Source organism: Notechis scutatus, chromosome 3 (genome assembly GCF_049901735.1).
Source record: "Notechis scutatus isolate UNSWTSFEM ecotype Mainland chromosome 3, rNotScu1.2, whole genome shotgun sequence".
NCBI lineage: Eukaryota > Metazoa > Chordata > Lepidosauria > Squamata > Elapidae > Notechis > Notechis scutatus.
In genome coordinates, this window is record NC_142011.1 from 166,985,951 (window position 1) to 167,007,269 (window position 21,319).

Here is a 21,319-nt window from a genome sequence, read left to right on the forward strand (position 1 = left end):
TGCTTTAAATATTAATACAGTGATTTTTCTAATCCTGAAAAATTATCAAAGCAGCTTCTATTGCATATTGTTGAGGTATTCCCCATTAGGAGAATGAGTGCACTCAGGGAAACATAGTGAGTGTGGTGTTGAATAACACATAACCAGCATATAGATACACTGAATAGTAAAATGTAGGTTTTACTGCCAGTAAACCGTTAAACAAAGTCCAACAAACAGTCCAAATCATACACGGTTAAAGCAGGTAGTATTCAATACAATCAGTCCAGGGATAATTCAAAAACGAAGTCCAGTATCATAAACAAAGTTCAGTAAATGGAGTTTGCTAACAGTTGCAAGACTCACAGCAATCCAATCAGAACAATGTTCAGGCAAAAAGTAAAAGGGAAATGCAAAAAGAAAACAAACCAGGTTTATGGCTCCATCTTATGGCCATTGGAGGAACCTCAGCCAATCACAATTACAGCATTCTCTTAAAGATACAACAGTATTAAATGACTATCCTGGTTTATATATTGCCAACCCAACTGTTAGGTAACTATCATTCCTAACATATACTCTTACATAGTCTCCATCATTTCTGTTTCCCATTATTTATTATTGACATTTTTATGACAATCTATTTTATATTTATATGTGTGTGTGTGTGTGTGTGTGTGTGTGTGTAATATATGTATATATATTATACACACACACACACACACATATATATACACTGACTGATTAAATTAAATGAATGGTTGATAAACCATGTATCTTGCTTTTTTATCCTGATACCAGTGAATGTAATATTGTTTTCAGGTGATTAAATACCATGTTTAATACTTCTTTGAGCTTTACAGCATCTTACCATACTGGTTTTTTTTTCTTTATTCATGTGATTTGGGATCATGGCAGGAAACAGAAATTAATGCTGTATGAAAGAAAGGAGGAATGGAAATGAAACTAGTATTAAAATAGTAAAAGGACATTATTATACAGAAGGCCAGGTTGCAGTTATTTCAGCATGGGAATTTTCATCAAAGTAGAGAACCCTACGAAGTCCTTATTTGACTATAGTTTAATGGCTAATTGTAATAATTGAGAAGGAGAGTTGTGCACCTGTTTAGGGAATCTGTTTAGGGGTTAACTATTTAGGGAATCTAACTGTTGGCATGCATTATTTTTGAGGATATGCATAAATAGTTCACTACTTTAACTTGACTTCCATTCAGTCCTAGCATCAACTGTTCCTATTGTTTTCTAAAAATTGTGATTGATTGATTGATTATATGTGGTCAAATCAGTGTAAGATTTTAGCAACCACATAGATTGATTTTCTTCAGGACAGCCTACCCTCAACCTGATCTTTCAGATCTTCCAGTCATATGACTATTGCTGCTTTAATAGTATCCATCCAGTTCCCTGATTGTCATCCTATCTGAAAGTTGTAGGTTTATGCAAACATATTTATGTTTAATCAAAATAGGGCTTTCAAAATTAATAAACAAGTGTGATGCCTTTCATCTGATCATTAACAGAATTATAAAATTTCAACACTACAAGGAATTGCAAGCCATTTTTATTGTATAATCTTAAACCTTGGGGAGAATAAAAAAATCTTATTGTGTTCATGGAACTTTCTAGTAAATTAGCTTAGAACTCTGCTTTTAATTTTGTAATCCAATATATTCTTACCTGGGAGTAAATCCCTCTAAAAACAAGTGGGAATATTTCCAAGTAAATTGAGCAATGCCACTTTAAACCTTGGAGCTGATGTGACTGTAGGGTTAAGGAATGTTATTTATACTGGATAGGATAGTAAATTTCTTCAACCTCAGTTTGTGTGTTTTAAAACAAGATGTTGGATATGGTATTAGGATAGCTACTTTGTTAAAGAAGAAAACTAAAATAAAGCTCTTTGAACTTAGATTTCATTAGAATAGTTTATCACATAATTCATAGAAACAAATTGTACTGCATAAAGTTTCCTCTGTATGATGCAGCCTATATTTATTGAATCTTTTGATTGATTTTGGCTGCAGAGTCCAGCAGAGGGTGCTCAATGGCACAAAATAGTGTAAACTTCTGTTACTAAAGGGAAGTGTGAATTAACAACTGCTTAGATTTAATAGTACATTTGCTGGAATATGGCATCATTACCATTTAAAAAGAAATGAACTTGATATTAGATTAGGTATTGAAAGAGACTTAATGGTAATAAATTAAGGGGATGGCATATTTAAGATTAATAAATTCTCAAATATAGTTCCACCAGCATTTGCTTTGTTCTATTTGGGTTTTCTTCTACAATTTAATTTTTTTGGAGTTGTGCCTATTCTTTTTTATAGAAAGTAAGTTTTATTAATGGATTTTAGGGTTTAAAAGATGATTTTATTTCTTTTGTGTAAGTCTGTTCACATCTAATAGTATTTACAATTAAAACAGATTTTTATATTTCAGATAAGGTATCATAATGTCATAAAGAACCTGATCTTGATAAGAATGGCAAAGTGTGATAAATACTGTTCTTCTAGTACTGTATATATGTATAATATAAAGCTGCTTCTGTCTAACAGCTGTTAGGTTAAATGCTTTCTGTGCCTATTGTTTATGAGAGACAAAATATAAGCCTTAGTGCTGAAATCTACAAATAGAAAGAAAATAATAAAAAACATTTTCAGTCACATACTCAAAAGTTTCTATTTCAAATAATTGACAACGTTATTTTAAATTCATTGGCTGAATTTGAATAGGTCAAACAAAATAAATACATATGATTTCAAATGCTGATTGCTAATCAACCTCTGTGAAAACAAATATGGTCTCTAAGGTTTGTGAAAATAGCATTTAATTCAAAACCAAAAGCCAATGTTTGGCATATATAAAGGATCAGAACATGAAGAACTAATTCTTCTAAGGGGATTCACTGTTCCCTTTCATCACTATATAAGCTACCTGGTTCCTTGAATAGAATAACAGTAAGTCTTGGCATTTAGTTGAGAATTCACTTTTTAAATGGATTGATCTGACTATCCATATTATGCCATAAATCCAAAGATTTGAGCTTTTTTATATAATATTTGATTTCAATAATATCTTTTTAATATTTGATTTGTTCAGGAGTGTCAAACTCGCATTGTCATGGTGTCACATGACAAATCGGGATTCCCCCCCCCCCCTTTGCTAAACTGGGCAGGGCCAGCACATGATGCATCCAGCCCGCAGGCCATGAGTTTGACACCCCTGGTTTATATCATTATTGGGGTAGTTCAAGCCTAAAGTGAATATAATAACTCTTAAGCACTATCCTTCGACTTTTTGGGCACCAGACAGGGACTGGTTCTATGGAGAAAGATTTTTCCATGGAGGGGGCTTGGTTTTGCATGCTGCCTGCATCCTATGGATGGGGCTTCACTTGTTTGCATGGTCTGGTTGCTGGCATGTTGCAGACTGGTGCTGGTCCCGAGACTGGGGGTTGTGGACCCCTGCTCTTGAGTATTAAATAAATTCTTGCTCAACAGTCCATATTCAATAACTATCCATCTTTGTAGTTTTATATTTTTAGTTTCTTCTTTTATAACACTCAGAATATTATATTTAAAAAAACCTGCTCACCCTATATGACTGATATGTGCTTCCTCAATCTTGGGTCCTCTACCAGAGGCCTGGAGTTTGAGAGCTTTGCACAGTTTTTTAGCTATCCCTAGCACTGCACTCTTCTGGACACAGTTCTGATGTTCTTGGGATCTATTGGAGACTGAAGGAAACTACAGCCACCTATCTCCACCCCCATCTCAAACACATCAACAATAGCCAAAGCTCCCACAACTGACCCCAAGCCATTGGGTTCACAACCTCTGGTGATCATAGAAAAAGAAGTGCAAGATCTATTTCACAGACAAAAGCCAGGAAAAGTACCAGGTCCAGACAAGATAACTCCTTCTTGCTTAAAAGTCTGTGCTGACCAATTGGCCCCCATCTTCACCCGAATCTTCAATAAATCACTAGATATGTGTTATGTTCCTTCTTGCTTCAAATGCTCTACTATCATCCTAGTGCCAAAGAAGCCCTCCATCGGGGAACTGAATGACTACAGACCAGTTGCTCTGACATCTGTAGTTATGAAAACCTTTGAAAGGCTAATGCTGTCCCACCTGAAAATCATCATGGATCCACTGTTAGATCCCAGGCAGTTTGCATACTGAGCAAATAGATCAACAGATGATGCTATTAATATGGCTCTGCACTATATCCTACAACACCTTGAATCTCCCAATACCTATGCAAGGGTCCTCTTTGTAGACTTTAGTTCAGCATTCAATACCATCATTCCAGACATTCTTTTAACTAAACTAAACCAGCTAGCATCACCTGAACACACTTGTAAGTGGATCATAAGCTTCCTAACAGACAGGAAGCAGCAGAAGAAGCTAGATATAATCACATCTGATACCTATACAATTAGCACAGGGCCCCCTCAAGGCTGTGTGCTTTCTCCACTTCTCTTCTCCCTATATACCAATGACTGCATCTCAAATGATCCATCTGTTAAAATACTGACATTTGCAGATGATACAACAGTGATTGGTCTCATTCGAGACAATGATGAATCTGCATACAGACGGGAGCTTGTACAACTTGTGTCGTTGTGTGACCAGAACAATTTGGAACTGAAGACACTCAAAACCGTAGAAATGATGGCAGACTTTAGGAGAACCCCTCCCATACTGCCACCTCTTACAATACTGTTTCTAAGTGCTATCATATCAGAAGACCTAAAATGGATACCTAGCATCAAAAACATCATCCAAAAAGCACAACAAAGAATGTTCTTTTCTACGCCAACTCAAAAAGCTCAAACTGCCCAAAAAGCTGCTGATACAGTTCTACAGAGGAATTATTGAGTCTGTCATCTGCACCTCTATAACTGCCTGGTTTGGTTCTGCAACCCAACAAGACAGACACAGACTTCAGAGAGTAATTAGGACTGCAGAAAAAACAATTACTACCAACCTACCCTCCATTGAGGATCTGTATACTGCACAAGTCAAAAAGAGGGCTGTGAAAATATTTATAGACCCCTCACATCCTGGACATAAGCTGTTTCAATTGCTGCCCTCAAAATGATGCTATAGAACACTGCATATCAGAACAATTAGACATAAGAACAGTTTTTTCCGAACACGATCACTCTGCTAAACAAACAATTCCCTTAACACTATCAAACTATTTATTAAGTCTGCATTGCTATTACTATTAATCCTCCCATCTTTCCTTTCACCGATCTCCTCCCACTTATGACTTATGACTGTAACCTTGTTGCTTGTATTCTAATGATTGATATTGACTATTTCCTAGTATGATTTGATTGCTTGTTGTACCCTATGACTATTTTTAAGTGTTGTACCTTATGATTCTTGACTCTTGACAGCTATATCTTTTCTTTTATGTATACTGAGAGCGTATGCAGCAAGACAAATTCCTTGTGTATCCAATCACACTTGGCCAATAAAGAATTCTATTCTATTCTATATTCAAATATTTCTTCCTGATGTTGCTGTCACCTGGCATTGCTATTTCTAATACCACTGTTGTCTTCTGAGCCTTGACTACCACTACAAGGTCTGGTTGGTTGGCCAGTTGGTTGCTGGTATATTTAGATCTGGAAGTCTTAGCCCTTTTATTCTCCACAACTTTGTGTGGAATCTCCCATCCGATACAATATATTCTTGTTGCATTATTTTGTTTGAACTGATGATATAATTCCAGCTATCACTTGATACAGCATCACTGAGTTTTCTCTCCTATATTCAACTAATTGATTTTTTTTATTTATCTAAACAATTTTTAAAAATTAAGTCTACAACTGATGATTCAGATGGGAAATAAAAAGGCTCTTAAACAAGTAGTTAATAGAGAGAGAAGATGAGTGCATGTCAACCAAGTATATAGTCTGTAAAGAAAATATTCTTTTTAAAGATCAAAACAATGTATTTTATTCACTTTTCAGTCATGATAGCATTTGTTTCAATTCCCAAGGATCTGACTTCATAATTAATTCTAGTTCCACTTGATATGAAATAATGTGTCTCTGTGCGTTTATAGAGTAAAGTTAATTCATCTTGGCCTAATAAATGTGACATGTAATTGCATGTCAGATTTTCATTCTATTTAGATATTTATTAGAGAAATCTTTGTATTATTCATTCCTTTGTTAAGCTGCTAGCGTATGCTTGAGGTATCTAGATTTTTAAATATTATATTGACTTCTTTGGTAGTTTAATTTGATATATTAAGTCAGAACTGTGTTTCCAAATTTTGCTTCTTTTAAGAATACTCTTTTGTTTTTACTTACTGATTTGTATATGTTCTACCTCAAATTTTTGGGAGGAGTTCTGTGGACTATAATAGAGATTACACATGTGTAGGAGAAGAGATATAGTTTCTTCTGAGGTTCCATTATTAAATCAGTCAGACTAATAGGATGTGGGAAGGACCTTGGGAGAAGATGGAAGAGATGCTGCCTGGTTAAGAAAAGGCACAGCTGCATAACAGGGAGAAAAAGAAACTCAGAAAGGAAGCTCCTTAACTTCTGAGACTATAAAAAAGATAGTGGAGAATTTGTACAGATGCACAAGGTTTGTTAATGTAGACTTACAACACAGTAGAATTGGTTCACCTGGCCATGTATCCTGTATGGTGTACTAGGAAAGCTGTCAATCAGTCGCTAATGCTAAATGAAAGTTGTACAGATAGTCCTCATTTAATTCAGTGACTCATTCAGCAACCATTCAAAGTTATGATGGCACTTACCAAAGAGACTTATGAACATTTCTCATAGTTATGACCATTGTAGCATCTCCATAGTCACATAATCATGATTCAGCTAGCAACCAGCTTGCAATTATGACAGCCTCAATATCTTGCTTTCATGTGATTGCCATAAGTACCCTTCACTGGTGGTTTCCAACAGGTAAAATCAGTGGGGAAGCCGGCAGGAAAAGGATTTGCCTAATGATGGCAATTGGAACTCCCGTAATTGCAGTTGTAAAACGGTGCAATCATCTGATGCATATACACTGGCTCTTTTGCCCTAGCAACATAATTAATCTACATTAGCATTTCCAATATTTTATGGATGCATTTCCTTAAAATGTTTCTATCCTGTGTATTTGAAACAAAAAAGCTAACAGCTATATCACCCAAAATCTATTCTAAAAATGATCGCCTCCAATATGATATCAGTTCCAATTTTGCTGTTATAAGTCTTTGATTTAATGAAGCAAATGCAACAAATGAAATTTCTGTATGGACGTCCCCCCTGAAATAATAGACGTTCATTGTATACAAAGACATCTTCACAGAGCACTTGACATGTACATTAAATTTTGTTATATTTATGTCACATAAATTTATCAAATTTATGCAACTGACATAAATTGACATGAATGATAAATTATGAAGATTATCCAAATTGCTACAGTTTATAGTCGATTGACAGTAAGATTGGTGGTATTAAATTAAATAAATAAATAAGCAAACAAACTTTCAGGTTTAACAGACGTTCAGGAGGAACAAACACTGCCACTGAATGGTCCATTAAAGCAAAGTTGTATTGTAATATGTAACATTTGATAAGAACATAATCATAATTTGAAGTAACAATTACAATTGATATTACTTAATTCAATTATCTTGGTTAAATTCATTCAGATTTGTATTGCTTTATTAAACTTGCACAAAGATAAAAGCTTGCAATCTGGTGCTTCCTTTTAAGTAATTTAGTTAATTGTGAATGATTATCGTCATGATGTTTAAAGTTCTTTAACAAATGTTTCCCAAAACATGTCCCAAAACTAAACTAAATACAATCAATGTTTTTGACTTAGTTGTTTAATTGGATTCACCTCCTCTTGTTTTAAGACTTGAATGGAGAACAGATCATGATTTAGATCATATTTATGCAGAACTATTGAACATTCAAAAGTTTCACAAACCTTTTAGCACTACTATAAATTAGAATTATTTCTTAAACAGCAATTGATTCTACACTTCTAAGCAGAACCCTTTGAAATCAAAGAACTCCTAGTAGATTTAGGAAAGTTGCTCATCACAGAATGGCTTCAAATTATTGTACTGTTGTCTACTCATACCAGGATGTATGGTTTATACTGGCTATGTTAAAGCAGTGCTGCCCATATTTGAGCTAGCCCTTGCAATTTTAATGTGGCTGTTCAGGAGTCTTTTAGCATTCTTTTGTTGCCTCTCCATCCTATGGAATGCAGCTGCCCATGAACTTGTACCATTTTGATCATTCATGTGCAACAGCCACATTGTCTATAACATTCTAAAAATAAGGCATTATGGTGTTATTTGCAAAGTAATTTCACATAAATATTTGGACTCTAGCTCTTTTTCAATGCTGAACTGTTTACTGTGTGAAAATAGCATAATTATAATTTGCAGACTTTTTGCCTGAAGCTGAAGGGGCAGATGCATATGATTAAGTTTCAACTGGCCTGTTATTGTAATGTAGATGTTGGGAGGTTTTCAGGATTTTTTTAAAAAGTGAAACATGAGTTTTAAGAAGAGGGAAGAAGGTTCTGAGAAACACTCCATTTTAGCCAGCTTTATTTTTGTTTTTCAGTGGTACTTCTCCATTAGCTTGTCTGAATGCAATGCTTCATACCAACACTCGTGTTGGTGATGGAACATTCTTCAAAATTCCTGGCAAGGCAGGACTCTACGCACTCAAGGTGAGTTGCATATTTTTAGAAACAAAATTACCAGACCTGTGAAGTTTATGCATTGAATTAACAAATCATATAAATAAATTAGATCGAAATCATTAGGTAGGGAACAGAGGTAAACTGTGTTTGAGACATTTCTAAGACAGCACTTAACATAATTTCCAGTCTAGATAAACTTTATAAGTTAAACAGAATTCAGGAAGAGGCATAGCTTTATTTCTGTTCCCTGGTTGAGATTTTAGATGTTGCCTTTTTAGAAATAAGCAAATGTTTACTTGCTTATTTAGAAATAAGCAAGTATATTCACACTGTATTTGTGAAAGAGTCCTTGGAAGGATTTATATCATGAATGACAATTCCAGAGTTAACAAGGAACTGAAAATGTAAAGCTGTGTGATACAAGTAATGATTTTATCTGAACGAGCAGAACTATTTATTTAATCCTTAATCTAATAGTGATATCTGAGTGAAGGAGGAGGCATTATTTTGAAACTGATAGAATGTGGCATTTTCTTGAAGTAATCAAATGGAACAGGCAGCACTTTTTTTTCTGAGAAATAGAAATATGGGCTATTTTCTACTAGCTGCCAGAATTCAAAAGCAGCTTTTGCATTTGATTAGATTTTCTTTTGTGTGGTATAGTTAGGCTTTACAGGGAAAAAAAATACAAAGCCTTCTTCTAAAATGTAGGTGCTCAGTATTTGAACTGCGGAACTTGTTATGTAATTATAGAATTATGTTCCACCTAATAAAAGCAGAACATAAAAAAGGTGTTTGATTTTATTCTGTATCATTTTTGGAATGGTTGGATTTTTTTAAGGAATAAGTTGGTTTCTGTAAAAATTCTGGTATGAAATAAGATACATTTTTCTATGTAAGTTTCTAGAAGGCTTTAGTTTCTAGAAGGCTTTCTCAAGTGCCCTGAGAGAGACTTTTTCTTTATTCATGAAATTGTCAAGAATCACATTTTATTTATAGAACATTCCTAAGAAGCGCATTCTTTTTTGAAATGTGACAAGCAGCATGACATATGTCTTCACACACAGAAGGAAGATACTACATGCCCAGCAGATGGAACATTGGATTTAAGTTGTGAATCTGAGTTGGACAGCACTGAAATGGCTGAGACTAACAATAACAATGGAGAAGAAAATGGAGGTAAAATATTAGTTGTATTGTTTTTATCCTTTGATCTTAATGGAGTGTTTATGTGCTGAGGAAATTATATGTTTTTTATTTTAAATTATTTGGCATGCTTTGTATATATGTAAGTATTTTCTGGCCCTGGTAAGGCCTATTTTTTAAAAAAATATAAAAGATCCAATTCTCTTTCTAGATTTTATTAATGGATTTGGAAATCTTGATATTTGAAAAATTGAATTGTTAAGTTTCATTCACCAGATGCAGTGATATGTTGTTTGTTTGATGTTCTTTACATCAGATGACTCATGGGTAAGAGTTCTGAATTTTACAGTTTCCAGAGTTGTAAAAAGAATTGGAATTTTCAGTAAATATTTTTTAAAATATTAAAGTTAGGTACTTTAAAATAGCATGCAGAATTGTACTAGTTATATTAAACATTCTTTTAAAAAATGAAATTCAGTAGAGTTCTTCTCATCTGTTTTCAATATTTTACAACATTGTTAATTTGCAGACTGTTTTTCCACCTATATTAGCCTAAGCTGAAACTGATGCTGTATAATTTTACCCTTTTAATATGCTAGTACATCTTTGTAAAATATTGTAATATGTAACTATAATTTAGTAGAACAATAATTTAAACAGTTTGCTTTTTTTCTGAGAAGAATGTTTTTTGTTAAATAGAAAATGGTAAATGGTGCTTGCTTTATTTACTGTTTATCATATTTAGCATGGAAATTTTAGAGACAAAATAATGCTGACTAGAAACGGAAACTTTGAACATACTTTCAAAAGAGCAGCTGTGCCTAGTAGATTGGATGCATAAATATATGTGCATGTGTACACAGATGTTTGAAAATGCTACTAACTTCTTAATCTTTCAATATATTGTAATTTCAAAGACCAAACTATATGTACAGGCTTAAAGGATTTTAAATACTTACAATAAAACAGGGGTGTCAAATTCACGTCATCACGGCAGCATCACATAATGTATCGGGACTTTTCCCCCCTTCTCTAATCGGGCGTGGGCCTGGCCAGTATGTGATGTATCTGGCCCGCAGGCTGGGAGTTTGACAGCCCTGAATTAGAATAATTTGACAAGTAATAGTCAAACTTTGATAACAAAATTATTTTCAATTCTTGAAGGCCTTTCTCTATATGTAGCCCATACTGTTGTTAAAAGTGAGGGTAAAGTCTTTTTCCCTTCAATAAATCTGCACATCATATTTGTGATTAACTGTGCCTTAAATACTTGGAAAATATTTATTTTCTGCTGAGAACAATTCAAAAAAGCAATGGTTTTTCAAATGTTCTATCTTTAGGGAATTTTTTTTCTCGTTCTCCTACATGTTTTTTAAAAACATTCTAGAAAGGGTGAGGGCAACCCTTTCATTTTAATGGAGCATTCACCAATTCTTTTGGGCCTTATGGCAGTGAATACTCCACTGGCAGTGGAGTATTGTAGAACAAGATTCATAGTGAGAGGTTTAAAGGAAATAGTGTCATAATTATTCATTTCTTTGCTGTAAATTATTCTGAGGGCTTAACTTGTTTTTGTATCAGCTGAAAAATTGATGAAGCTACAGAATTAGGGTCCCCTCTCCTGCATTCTGATAGCACAAATACAATATACTTTTTATTTAGGACTGAGATATGGCTGGTAATTTTATTTTCATTGGACTTTTAATCTAAGCTAGTGTTTATAGTAGAATGTTATTTAGGCCTTGCGGCATTTTCAGACAATGTCAGATTTTCTTTAGAGAGATTGGGAGGGCTCTTTGGGATCTGGGAGTAAGGTGGGTAGGCTGTCGTTTACAGACACTTCATTGCTGACCTCTTGGTATAATTTAATGGCATGGCTTTCTTCCTTCAATTTCTGATGCTACAATTTGGATTCAATTTGGATCCTTGACAAGCACATTTTCTGTCTTGTTGTATCATATTTATCAAAGCCATTTTTCAGGGTGAGATTATGGTAATTCTTCAGGTGGTTCTTGCTAAAATGTAACTTCATTCCACATTTTGCTTTCCCTGTTCAGAGACTTCACTGATTTTGATTGTTGCACATAATTAGTCCATTTATTGTCTCCAATGATAATTCTCCCGATGGTATTTTTAGTTCAAAAAAGGGTAATATCCAGGTTTCTGTATTCAGGAAGAAAGCCATTGGGGATATTTAATTTGGATTTCTCAACAGGTCATGACAGAATTCAATGGCTTGATGCCTGTTTCCAACTCTGACTCGATAAAATTATCCTACTGTCTAATTCACATCTTATGTTGGTGATTTTCAATATGGAAAATTAGGCTTACCTCCTCTATTTTGATTATCATTGCTGACGATTTAGTTTTTGGAAAGGAATTTTATGTGGATGTAATTTTTTGTCATTTGCGTAAAATACAGATAGTTCTCAACTTATGACCACAATTGAGCCCAGAATTTATGTTGCTAAGTGAGATAGTTGTTAAGTGAATTTTGTCCCATTTTACAACTTTTCTTGCCACTTTTGTTAAGTGAATCACTGCAGTTGGTAAATTAGTAACACAGTTGTTAAGTGAATCTGGCTCTCCCATTGACTTTGCTTGTCAGAAGGTCACAAAAGATAGTCATGTGACTCCAGTTCACAAATATGAACCAGTTGTCAAGTGTCTGAATGTAAATCATGTGACTGTGGGGATGCTGGAATGGTCATGTGTGAAAAATGGTCATAAGTCACTTTTTTCAGTGTTGTGTAACTTTGAATGGTCACTAAATGAATTGTTGTAAGTTGAGGACTACCTGATTATGAACAGAAGCTCCTGGCACTTCAGTTATATTTCAGTTTCATATCCATTTTGTGGACTGTTGGACTTGGGACATCTTACAAATTATAAGAGGCATTTCCCAAAACAGTCATTTACAGCACCCAGCATTTCCACTCAGTTCTGGGGAAATCTGTACTCCTGGACAGATCAGTTGATAGTTTTCTGTGTGAGTTGCTCAATAATTCAGTGTGGGCAGGCTTGATACTAAATAACCTTATGAACAATTCTGCCAAAAGTAACTTTGATCAGCAGGCAATTTGACTAATAGAAGAATCCATCATGAGAAACTGAGTTTTAACTCACCCCCAAAATGATGTTGTTTTTCTCGCCAAACAACTCCAGCCTACACAGAATCCATCACCTCACAAGTACAAAACTCCTTCCACTTCATAGAAACAATAAGAAACAAAACCTACAACCCAGCGACCTATTCATGAGCTTCGATGTCATATCCCTCTTCACCCAAGTACCCATCAAAGAAGCCTTGACAGCCATCCAAAAAACATCCTAGATCTGACCAACCACTGCCTAACTAACACAAACTTCATCCACAATGGACAAAGATACAAACAGATAGAAGGAGCACCCATGGGATCACCCCTCTCACCCGTCATCGCTAACCTATACATGGAACACTTTGAAACCAACGCTTTAGACAAATCCGAACACAAACCCAAACTCTGGCTCAGATATGTAGATGACACTTTCGTAATTTGGCCACACGGGAAAGAAAAACTAGACAACTTCCTCACACATCTTAACAACCTACACCCCAAAATACAATTCACCATGGAAACAGAAACCAACAACCAACTTCCCTTCCTGGACATCCGAATTTCCAAAAAACCCAATGGCTCCCTAGGACACACCATCTACCGGAAAAACACACACACCAACTGCTACCTAAATGCACAATCCCATCACCACCCTGCACAGATCAACTCTGTAGCCAAGACCTTCATCTCCAGAACCAAACGCCTAGCTGACAAAGACCACCTGAGAACAGAACTACACACCCTCACTAACGTATTAATTTCCAACGGTTTCCAAAGAAACACTATCACCAATCTAATCCGAAAAGAGATACCCCCAAAAAACCAAGACACAGAACAAGACAACGGTATCACACTCCTCCCCTACATCAAAGGCACCACAGACAAAATCAGCAAAATTCTCCACAAACACAATATCAGGACAGCCTTTGGCACTGACCAAAAAATAGCCAACATCCTAAGAAACCCCAAAGAAAAGATCCAGCTAAAAAACCAAGGAGTTTATGAAATACCATGCAACAATTGCCCAGCCACATACATTGGACAAACCAACAGGAGAATAAATGCACGCATCGCAGAACACAAAAACGCAGTCAGAAGAGAAGAAAATACTTCCTCCCTCTTCCAGCACCTTAAAGCCACAGGACATGAAATTAATTTTGAAGGAACCAAATTAATATCCAACATTGAACACTCCAGCAAGAGAATAATCAGGGAAGCCATTGAGATAGAGAAACATCCCCATAACATGAATAGACAGGACGATACCTCCCACCTACCAGACATCTGGAAGCTAGCCCTCACCAACAAATGAGTCCCAGCCATGAAAACCAACACCAGACCCAAAACAACACGGGACACCACCGCCAATTCCCCTCATCAGACCCAGGCCCAAGCCCATCCTATAAACGAAGGACAACCACCATCCAGAAAACAGACCACGGCTGCTTCACCAGCTGTCACACCCCCCAACCCCAAAACCAAACAAGCTGACACACACCAAGAACACAGACCCAGACCCAAAACTCGAAGCCAGACTAAAACCCAGAATGCTACATCACAGCCACCGGCTCAGGACATCACATCAGAAAACTCAGGAAATTACACCACAAGAACTCAAGAAGTTGTAACACAGCAAATGACCCAGGATATCACAGCACAAGACCAAGGATACCACAGCAATAAATTTCACAAGGTCATCACACAACCCATTACCCAAGCCGTTACAACACAGGAGGCTAATGGAAAAGGGATCAAAACACAAACGACCCAGGAGATTATAACACAGGACCCAGGATACCACAACAAAAGAACTCGCAAGCCCATCACACAACCCATTACCCAAGCCGTTAAAACACTAATGGAAGGCTAATGGAAAAAAGATCACTACAAAACAAACAACCCAGGAGATTACAGCACAAGATCCAGGATATATCCACAACAAAACTCACAAGGCCATCACACAGCCCATTATACCAACATCAACTCCATCAACCAATCAAGAGGCAGAAGTGCAGCCAACCAGCCCAGCACACCAGCCCCCCCCCCACCAGTATTTATAGAGACAGCAGCTCCGATCACACACTGCTTGCACTGGCACAAAGCCAAAAGCACCAGCCTGAGGATGGCAAATGGGACCTCGCCAAAACGTCACCAAGATACTCTTAATCTTACATGGGAAAAGACCCGAACACACCTAGACCTACATACCTGTACCCGTGAAAATCTATAAAAACAAGGATATATATATATCCTTGTTTTCTGAGGTTTTCATGGGTATTTGTATGTGGATCTTCAATGCGTGCACTTATACATTATCCACCTAATCCAAAAAGAAACCCCAACCAAAATCCAAGACAGAGAACAAGAGAACGGCAAAGCCCTCCTCCCATATATAAAAGGCACTACAGACAAAATCAGCAATATCCTCCAAAAACACAATATTAAAACAACATTCTGCACAAACAGGAAAATATCCACCATCCTAAGAAACCCTAAAGACAAAATCAAGTTAGAAAACCAAGGAGTATATGAAATCCCTTGCACCACCTGCACCACCACATACATCGGACAAACTAACAGAAGAATAAGTGCACGCATTGAAGAACACAAGAACTCAATCAAAAAAGAAGAACCGACCTCTTCCCTGGTCTAACACCTCAAAGCCACAGGACATGAGATTGACCAAAATACCAGAACTATCACCAAAACCGAACACTTCAACAACAGAATAATCAGAGAAGCCATAGAGATAGAAAAACGCCCACACAGCATGAATAAACAAGATGATACTTCCCGCCTACCAGCCATTTGGAAACCCGCCCTCATGAACAAATGAGTACCTAACATGAAGAATGACACCAAACCCACACCCACACCCACGAGGGCCACACAAGATGCTACCACCACACTTCCATGTAGAAAGCACACCCACACCCACACAGAAGATGAGACATGACCACGGACCAGAAGCCGTACCGCAGATGCATCACTACCCGCTTCAAACCCCTCCGACCCATACATGAAGCGAACTGACGCCCACCATGAAGATGCGGCACGACCACGAGCGTGAAGCCAAACAGCAGGATCACAGCTCACCAGCTCAAATTCCCCAGCAACTAAGACTAACCTGAGCACAACCAAGCCCCCACCTGAACAGAACACACCCCCAGCCAATCAGAACACAGCCAACCCCCCAACCAATCAGAACACAGCCAAACCCCCAACCAATGAGAACACCCCCCACCCAATCAGAACACAGCCAAGCCCCCACCCAATCAAGGCACACCCCCACTAGCAGTTAAAAGGAAGAAGCAGCTGCAAGCTCACATTACTCCGAGAAGCACAAAGCCGAAGACACAAGTCTGAAGATGATGAATGAGACTTCATCGAAACATCGCCTAGATACTTCCAATTTTACGCGGGAGAAAACCCGAATAACCAAAGATAGATAGATAGATAGATAGATAGATAGATAGATAGATAGATAGATAGATAGATAGATAGATAGATAGATGGATGATATATATATATATGTATGGCCTTCGGCTTTGTTGAGGGTATTTTCCCGTCATTGTAGTTGTTCTTTTAAAGTTGTAGCAACGTTTCAGCAGAATCTCATCTGCCATCATCAGGCTTCTGTATTGTGTCACAATAACAACTGTATTGGGACACAATACAGAAGCCTGATGATGGCAGATGAGATTCTGCTGAAACGCTACAACTTTAAAAGAACAACTACAATGACGTGGAAAATACCCGAACAAAGCCGAGGCCATACATGTAAGTACCATAAAACTTAAGAAAACAAATGTAAATATATATATATATATATATATATATATATATATATATATATATATATATATATATATATATATATATATACATACATACATACATACATACATACACATATACATACATACATACATACATACATACATACATACATACATACATACATATACATACATACACTAACATACATTAACAAATGTATTTTTCTGTTTTGGTTCTTTTAATATAAATATGGTACGTTGTTCTAAATACATACATTTTAATTTCACGGGTCACTTGAACAGTAATTTAAGATTTTTTAACAGCTTGCATAAAACAACATATTATTTGTTTAAAGCCACTTCTTGATCAAAGATGCCTTTCTTTTAATTGTATTATAACTTAACACCATGGTTTTTTTAATTCCATTTAACAAAAAGGTGTTTCTGCCTGACTGGAGAAAAACTGTCCTGATTTTGCAGTTTAGGTTCTAGGGAGGTCAGTGTGATTTGGATGCTTATTTGATATATGTGTGTTGACAATGCAAGACCATTTATGTCAATGCCCATATAGTTCTGTGTCATGGTGAGAAAATGTATGGAATTGATAAGATAGTTTAATTGGTGGCTTATACTTGTGTTCTTCTAAAAATGCACTTTGGATAATTCAGTATCTTTAGAATATATGCAGATATTTTCTGCTTCAAACAGCAAGATATACTACAACAAGAAAGTTAATCTATACTTTGTAACTTCATAATTTGTATGTTTTAGAATTATTATAACAATGTAAAATTGATAAAATCAGAAACAAGTGGACAATGGCATGTTTTTAGAGAAAGGAAGACTGAAGCAGTTCAGGATTTTTTCTGCCTAAACAATAGTTACAAATTCATTTGAAACTGACCTCTCCATATTTTTTCTCAAGGTTTCCCCCCACCTCCCCCATATATTGTTCAGGTTTTCTGAGCATCAGAAAAGAGCTAATTGAGACTGATGGATAAATCATATTTTGCTTCTCCTGTTTTCTGGGGATTTTTACGTATCTTTCCTGCCTTTTCTTGTCTCACAAAATAACCCCATTCAACAAGAAAGAAAAGCTTCCCCTACCAATAATTGCTGTTTGAGAACAACAGTTTTATGCTTAGGTTATCACATAAGAAATACTATTGCACAAATACCCGAGGCAGAGGAATATTTTCTCTAAAGTAATTAAAGTGGTGTTTTTTTTAGCTTAACTCATTTTAAACTTTTAAAGCATTTATGCCAAGAAACAAATTAAACTAATATAACTTTCTTGCTATTTTTGTATTCTTAATATTAAGACTAATCGTAAAGAGATAGCATGTAACTTTTCTTTTTCTCTTGCTATGCTTAGACATATTTATTCAGAAAGAGATCTCATTAAGACCAGTGGTTTCTTCTTCTAATTACTTGGAACCAACAAGTGCAATACCTTTCAATAAATTATAATTTGTAAACTGAAAAGCATAGTATTAAAAACAGATATATTTCCTCCTGTGGAATTTTCCACATCTCTGACATGCAAGGTGTTCTATATTATGTTTTGATTAATGTACAGGTATTTTCTTCAGTTATACATCATTTTTCATGGGTTTTCAGCCTTTAATTTTTGAGATTTCCATTTAGCATAATTTCTATCATTCTGCATTAAATACTAACATATCAAATCAGTGTAGGAAGGAGATAGTGAATAATTAGGAAGACATCTATAGCTGCTAGCCAAGATTCATTCTTCTTAATAATAATAGTTATTGTGGCTGGTTGCATAGTCAGCCAGCTGTTTTGGCTGGAATTTGCATTTTTGTTCACCAAAAGTCTTTCCTAAGGACCTGAAATTTAGACAGATGTTGTTGTTGTTGCTGCTGCTGCTGCTATTGGTTTTGGGAGTAAAGCAGAGGTGGTATGACCAGTTCTGGAGAACTGGTAGCAGAAATTTTGAGCAGTTCAGAGAACCAGCAATACCACCTCTGACTGGAGATTTTACAGTAACCTTCCCCTGCCACCAAGCCACGCCCACAGAACCGGTAGTAAAAAAATTTGAATCCCACCACTGGAGTAAAGGTTTCTCTGGCCCACAAGGCAAACCATGTCTCAGGTGTAGCCATTGAGAAGGAGACTCCCGTAGCTATTACTTCTATTCTGTCACCAATGTAGTGGGTTTGATAACTTCATAGTATCTCTCCATTAACTGAGGGAAGGAGGTTGGTTAGGGGAAATAATAGTGATGGTGCTGATTCAGAGACAGCTGACTCAGCATAGCAGAAGAAAACAGAAGAAGCAGCAGTGGTCCTTCCCTCCCTTCTTTTATATGATTTCTCTACTACAACTCCTTTTGGGGTCCCCTTATGGTCAGGCTTGCAGGACCCAAGTGACCACCTCTGTTTGTCTTCACTATTAGTACATCCCTAATTAGATTGGTAGTCTATTTCACTTCTGGAAATTTAAGATTGTATATAAAAGCACCCCCACTTCATTGTTTTCCCTGCAAGTAGACTCTTGTGAAATAGTTAGACCAAGGGTGTCAAACTTGCGGCCCACAGACCAGATATGTCATGCACTGGCCACACCCATGCCCGGTTTAGCGAAGGGGGAAAAACAGGGTTGGGATTCAAATTTTTTAACATCTGGTTCTGTGGGCGTGGCTTAGTAGGTACGCATGGCTTGGTGGTCATGTGACTGGCTGGGTGTGGCCAACTCAACATCATTCCCATCTAGGCATGCATCTCCTCACCTGGCCTCTCATGACTGTGGGGATGCTGCAACAGTCATAAATGTGAAAAATAGTCATAAGTCACTTTTTTCAGTGCCATTGTAACTTTGAATGGTCACTCCACACAAGCAAAGTACCAGCAAAGGAGGGGAAAAAAACTCCAGAGAAGCTCCGGAGACAGGAAGTCTAGTCCTGCCAAGAATGTAATAAGAGTTAATGGAGAGGCAGTTTCTGTAAGGAACACCAGAATGTTTCCTTCCTGCCTTCCTTACAGGATTAGGCCAGTAATTTCTTCTAACAACCGGTTCTCCGAACTGCTTAGAATGTGAACAACTGGTTCTAGCGAATAGGTGCGAACCTGTAGAATCCCACCCCTGGGGAAAAAGTCATGATACATCACGTGACAACGCTGTGATGTTTGACACCCCTGAGTTTGATACCCCTGAGTTAGTCTAAGAAATAATGACTAGTCACCCAGTGAGCTTACATAGCTAAAGGAGTTCATTGTTCAAGTTAAGTTTTTTTAATCCTATTCAATTATTTTACCTATATATAGCAATAACACTTAGACTTATATATCACTTCATCTTGCCTTATAGCCCTCACTGACTTTGGAAACATTTTGCATATTTGTATCAAATGCTCAAAAACAAGGTTTTTAAAAATAATTATTAATTTTACATCTGTTAATAATAATCAAGAAAAAGGAACTTCATTTGATCTGAGATACCTATATGAGTTAAATAAGGCAGAGGATGTCTTCCATTAGATTGACCATGTAGGTGGGTTTTTTTAGAAGTTTTAATTGGCAGTTATTATTATGGCTATATGGTAGCTAGGTCTTTTTCTGTGTTTCTGTGACTAATAAACATAATGAAAATTACCCACTGTCAAGTTTATGTAGAGAAATACTACAAATATCTGAAACATTTTCTATTTCATGTTTTGACATATCCTTTTAACAACTTACACTATTATTAGTTCTTCCAAAGTTTATGATGAGAATTCTATAATTAATTAGATAATTAAGATCCAGCATATTATTCTTCTCATAGTAACATTTATCAGATTTATATGGCCGTCCACCTCATATGATGTGTCTCTGAGCTATATATATAAACAAACCAAAATAATCCGATGCATGGTCTGTTGTAACCAAATACTCTGGAAGGTTTTCCTAAGGTATTAAAATAGTTACAAATGATGATTTCCTACCCTGATGAAGAAACTGCTTTGAATGCTTTTCTTGGATATGTAGTGTGTAATGTGCATGTATGTGCACTACCGTTTGGGTGGTACTGAGTGAGTGCAGGGAAAGGTGTTTGAAGCAGCTCTGATTCCTTTTACAGAATGAGGATAATTGCTTTTACATTTCAAAATGGGGAATCACTTGGGATAACATGTTTTGCAAAGCCCATTCTTGAAACCTGTTTTTCCAGCCTAAATTCTAGATATGATCTAGTGTAGAATAGTTTACTTGTAACTGCAGTATTTTTGTCTCTACCTTTGTTTTAAAAAATCAGGTATTGTTGAAAAATGTAAGAAGTTCAGTCTACAGTAGGTAACATCTATGAGTTTTACAGATCAGTGCCTTAATAAAGATAGCTTCTGTGTTAATGCCAGTAGCAAAAATTTATCATCTGGTTTCACAATCAACATATAGCACTGTCTTGAAGCAGTGCTTCCCATTTCTCTCTGTCAAATGGGGAATTATGGTGACCACCTGCCATTATATGATATCAGCATTTGTGAGAGCTTCAGATGTCACTTCTTTTTAACAAGCTGTTGAAAATCAGCAGAACTCCATCCCCCAATTTTACACCTTATGAAAGGAATAACAGCTCTAGTTTAAAA

General features: G+C 36.3%; 1 protein-coding gene across 1 annotated transcript in view; it reads left to right on the top strand.

The window, feature by feature from the left end:
* Positions 1 to 21,319, top strand: part of ASXL3 (ASXL transcriptional regulator 3) — a 136,132-nt gene that overhangs the window by 45,671 nt on the left and 69,142 nt on the right. The window contains exons 3-4 of the mRNA XM_026670291.2: positions 8,630 to 8,738; positions 9,779 to 9,890. Of these exons, the coding sequence (XP_026526076.2) occupies positions 8,630 to 8,738; positions 9,779 to 9,890 (221 nt within the window). The remainder of the gene's footprint in view (positions 1 to 8,629; positions 8,739 to 9,778; positions 9,891 to 21,319) is intronic.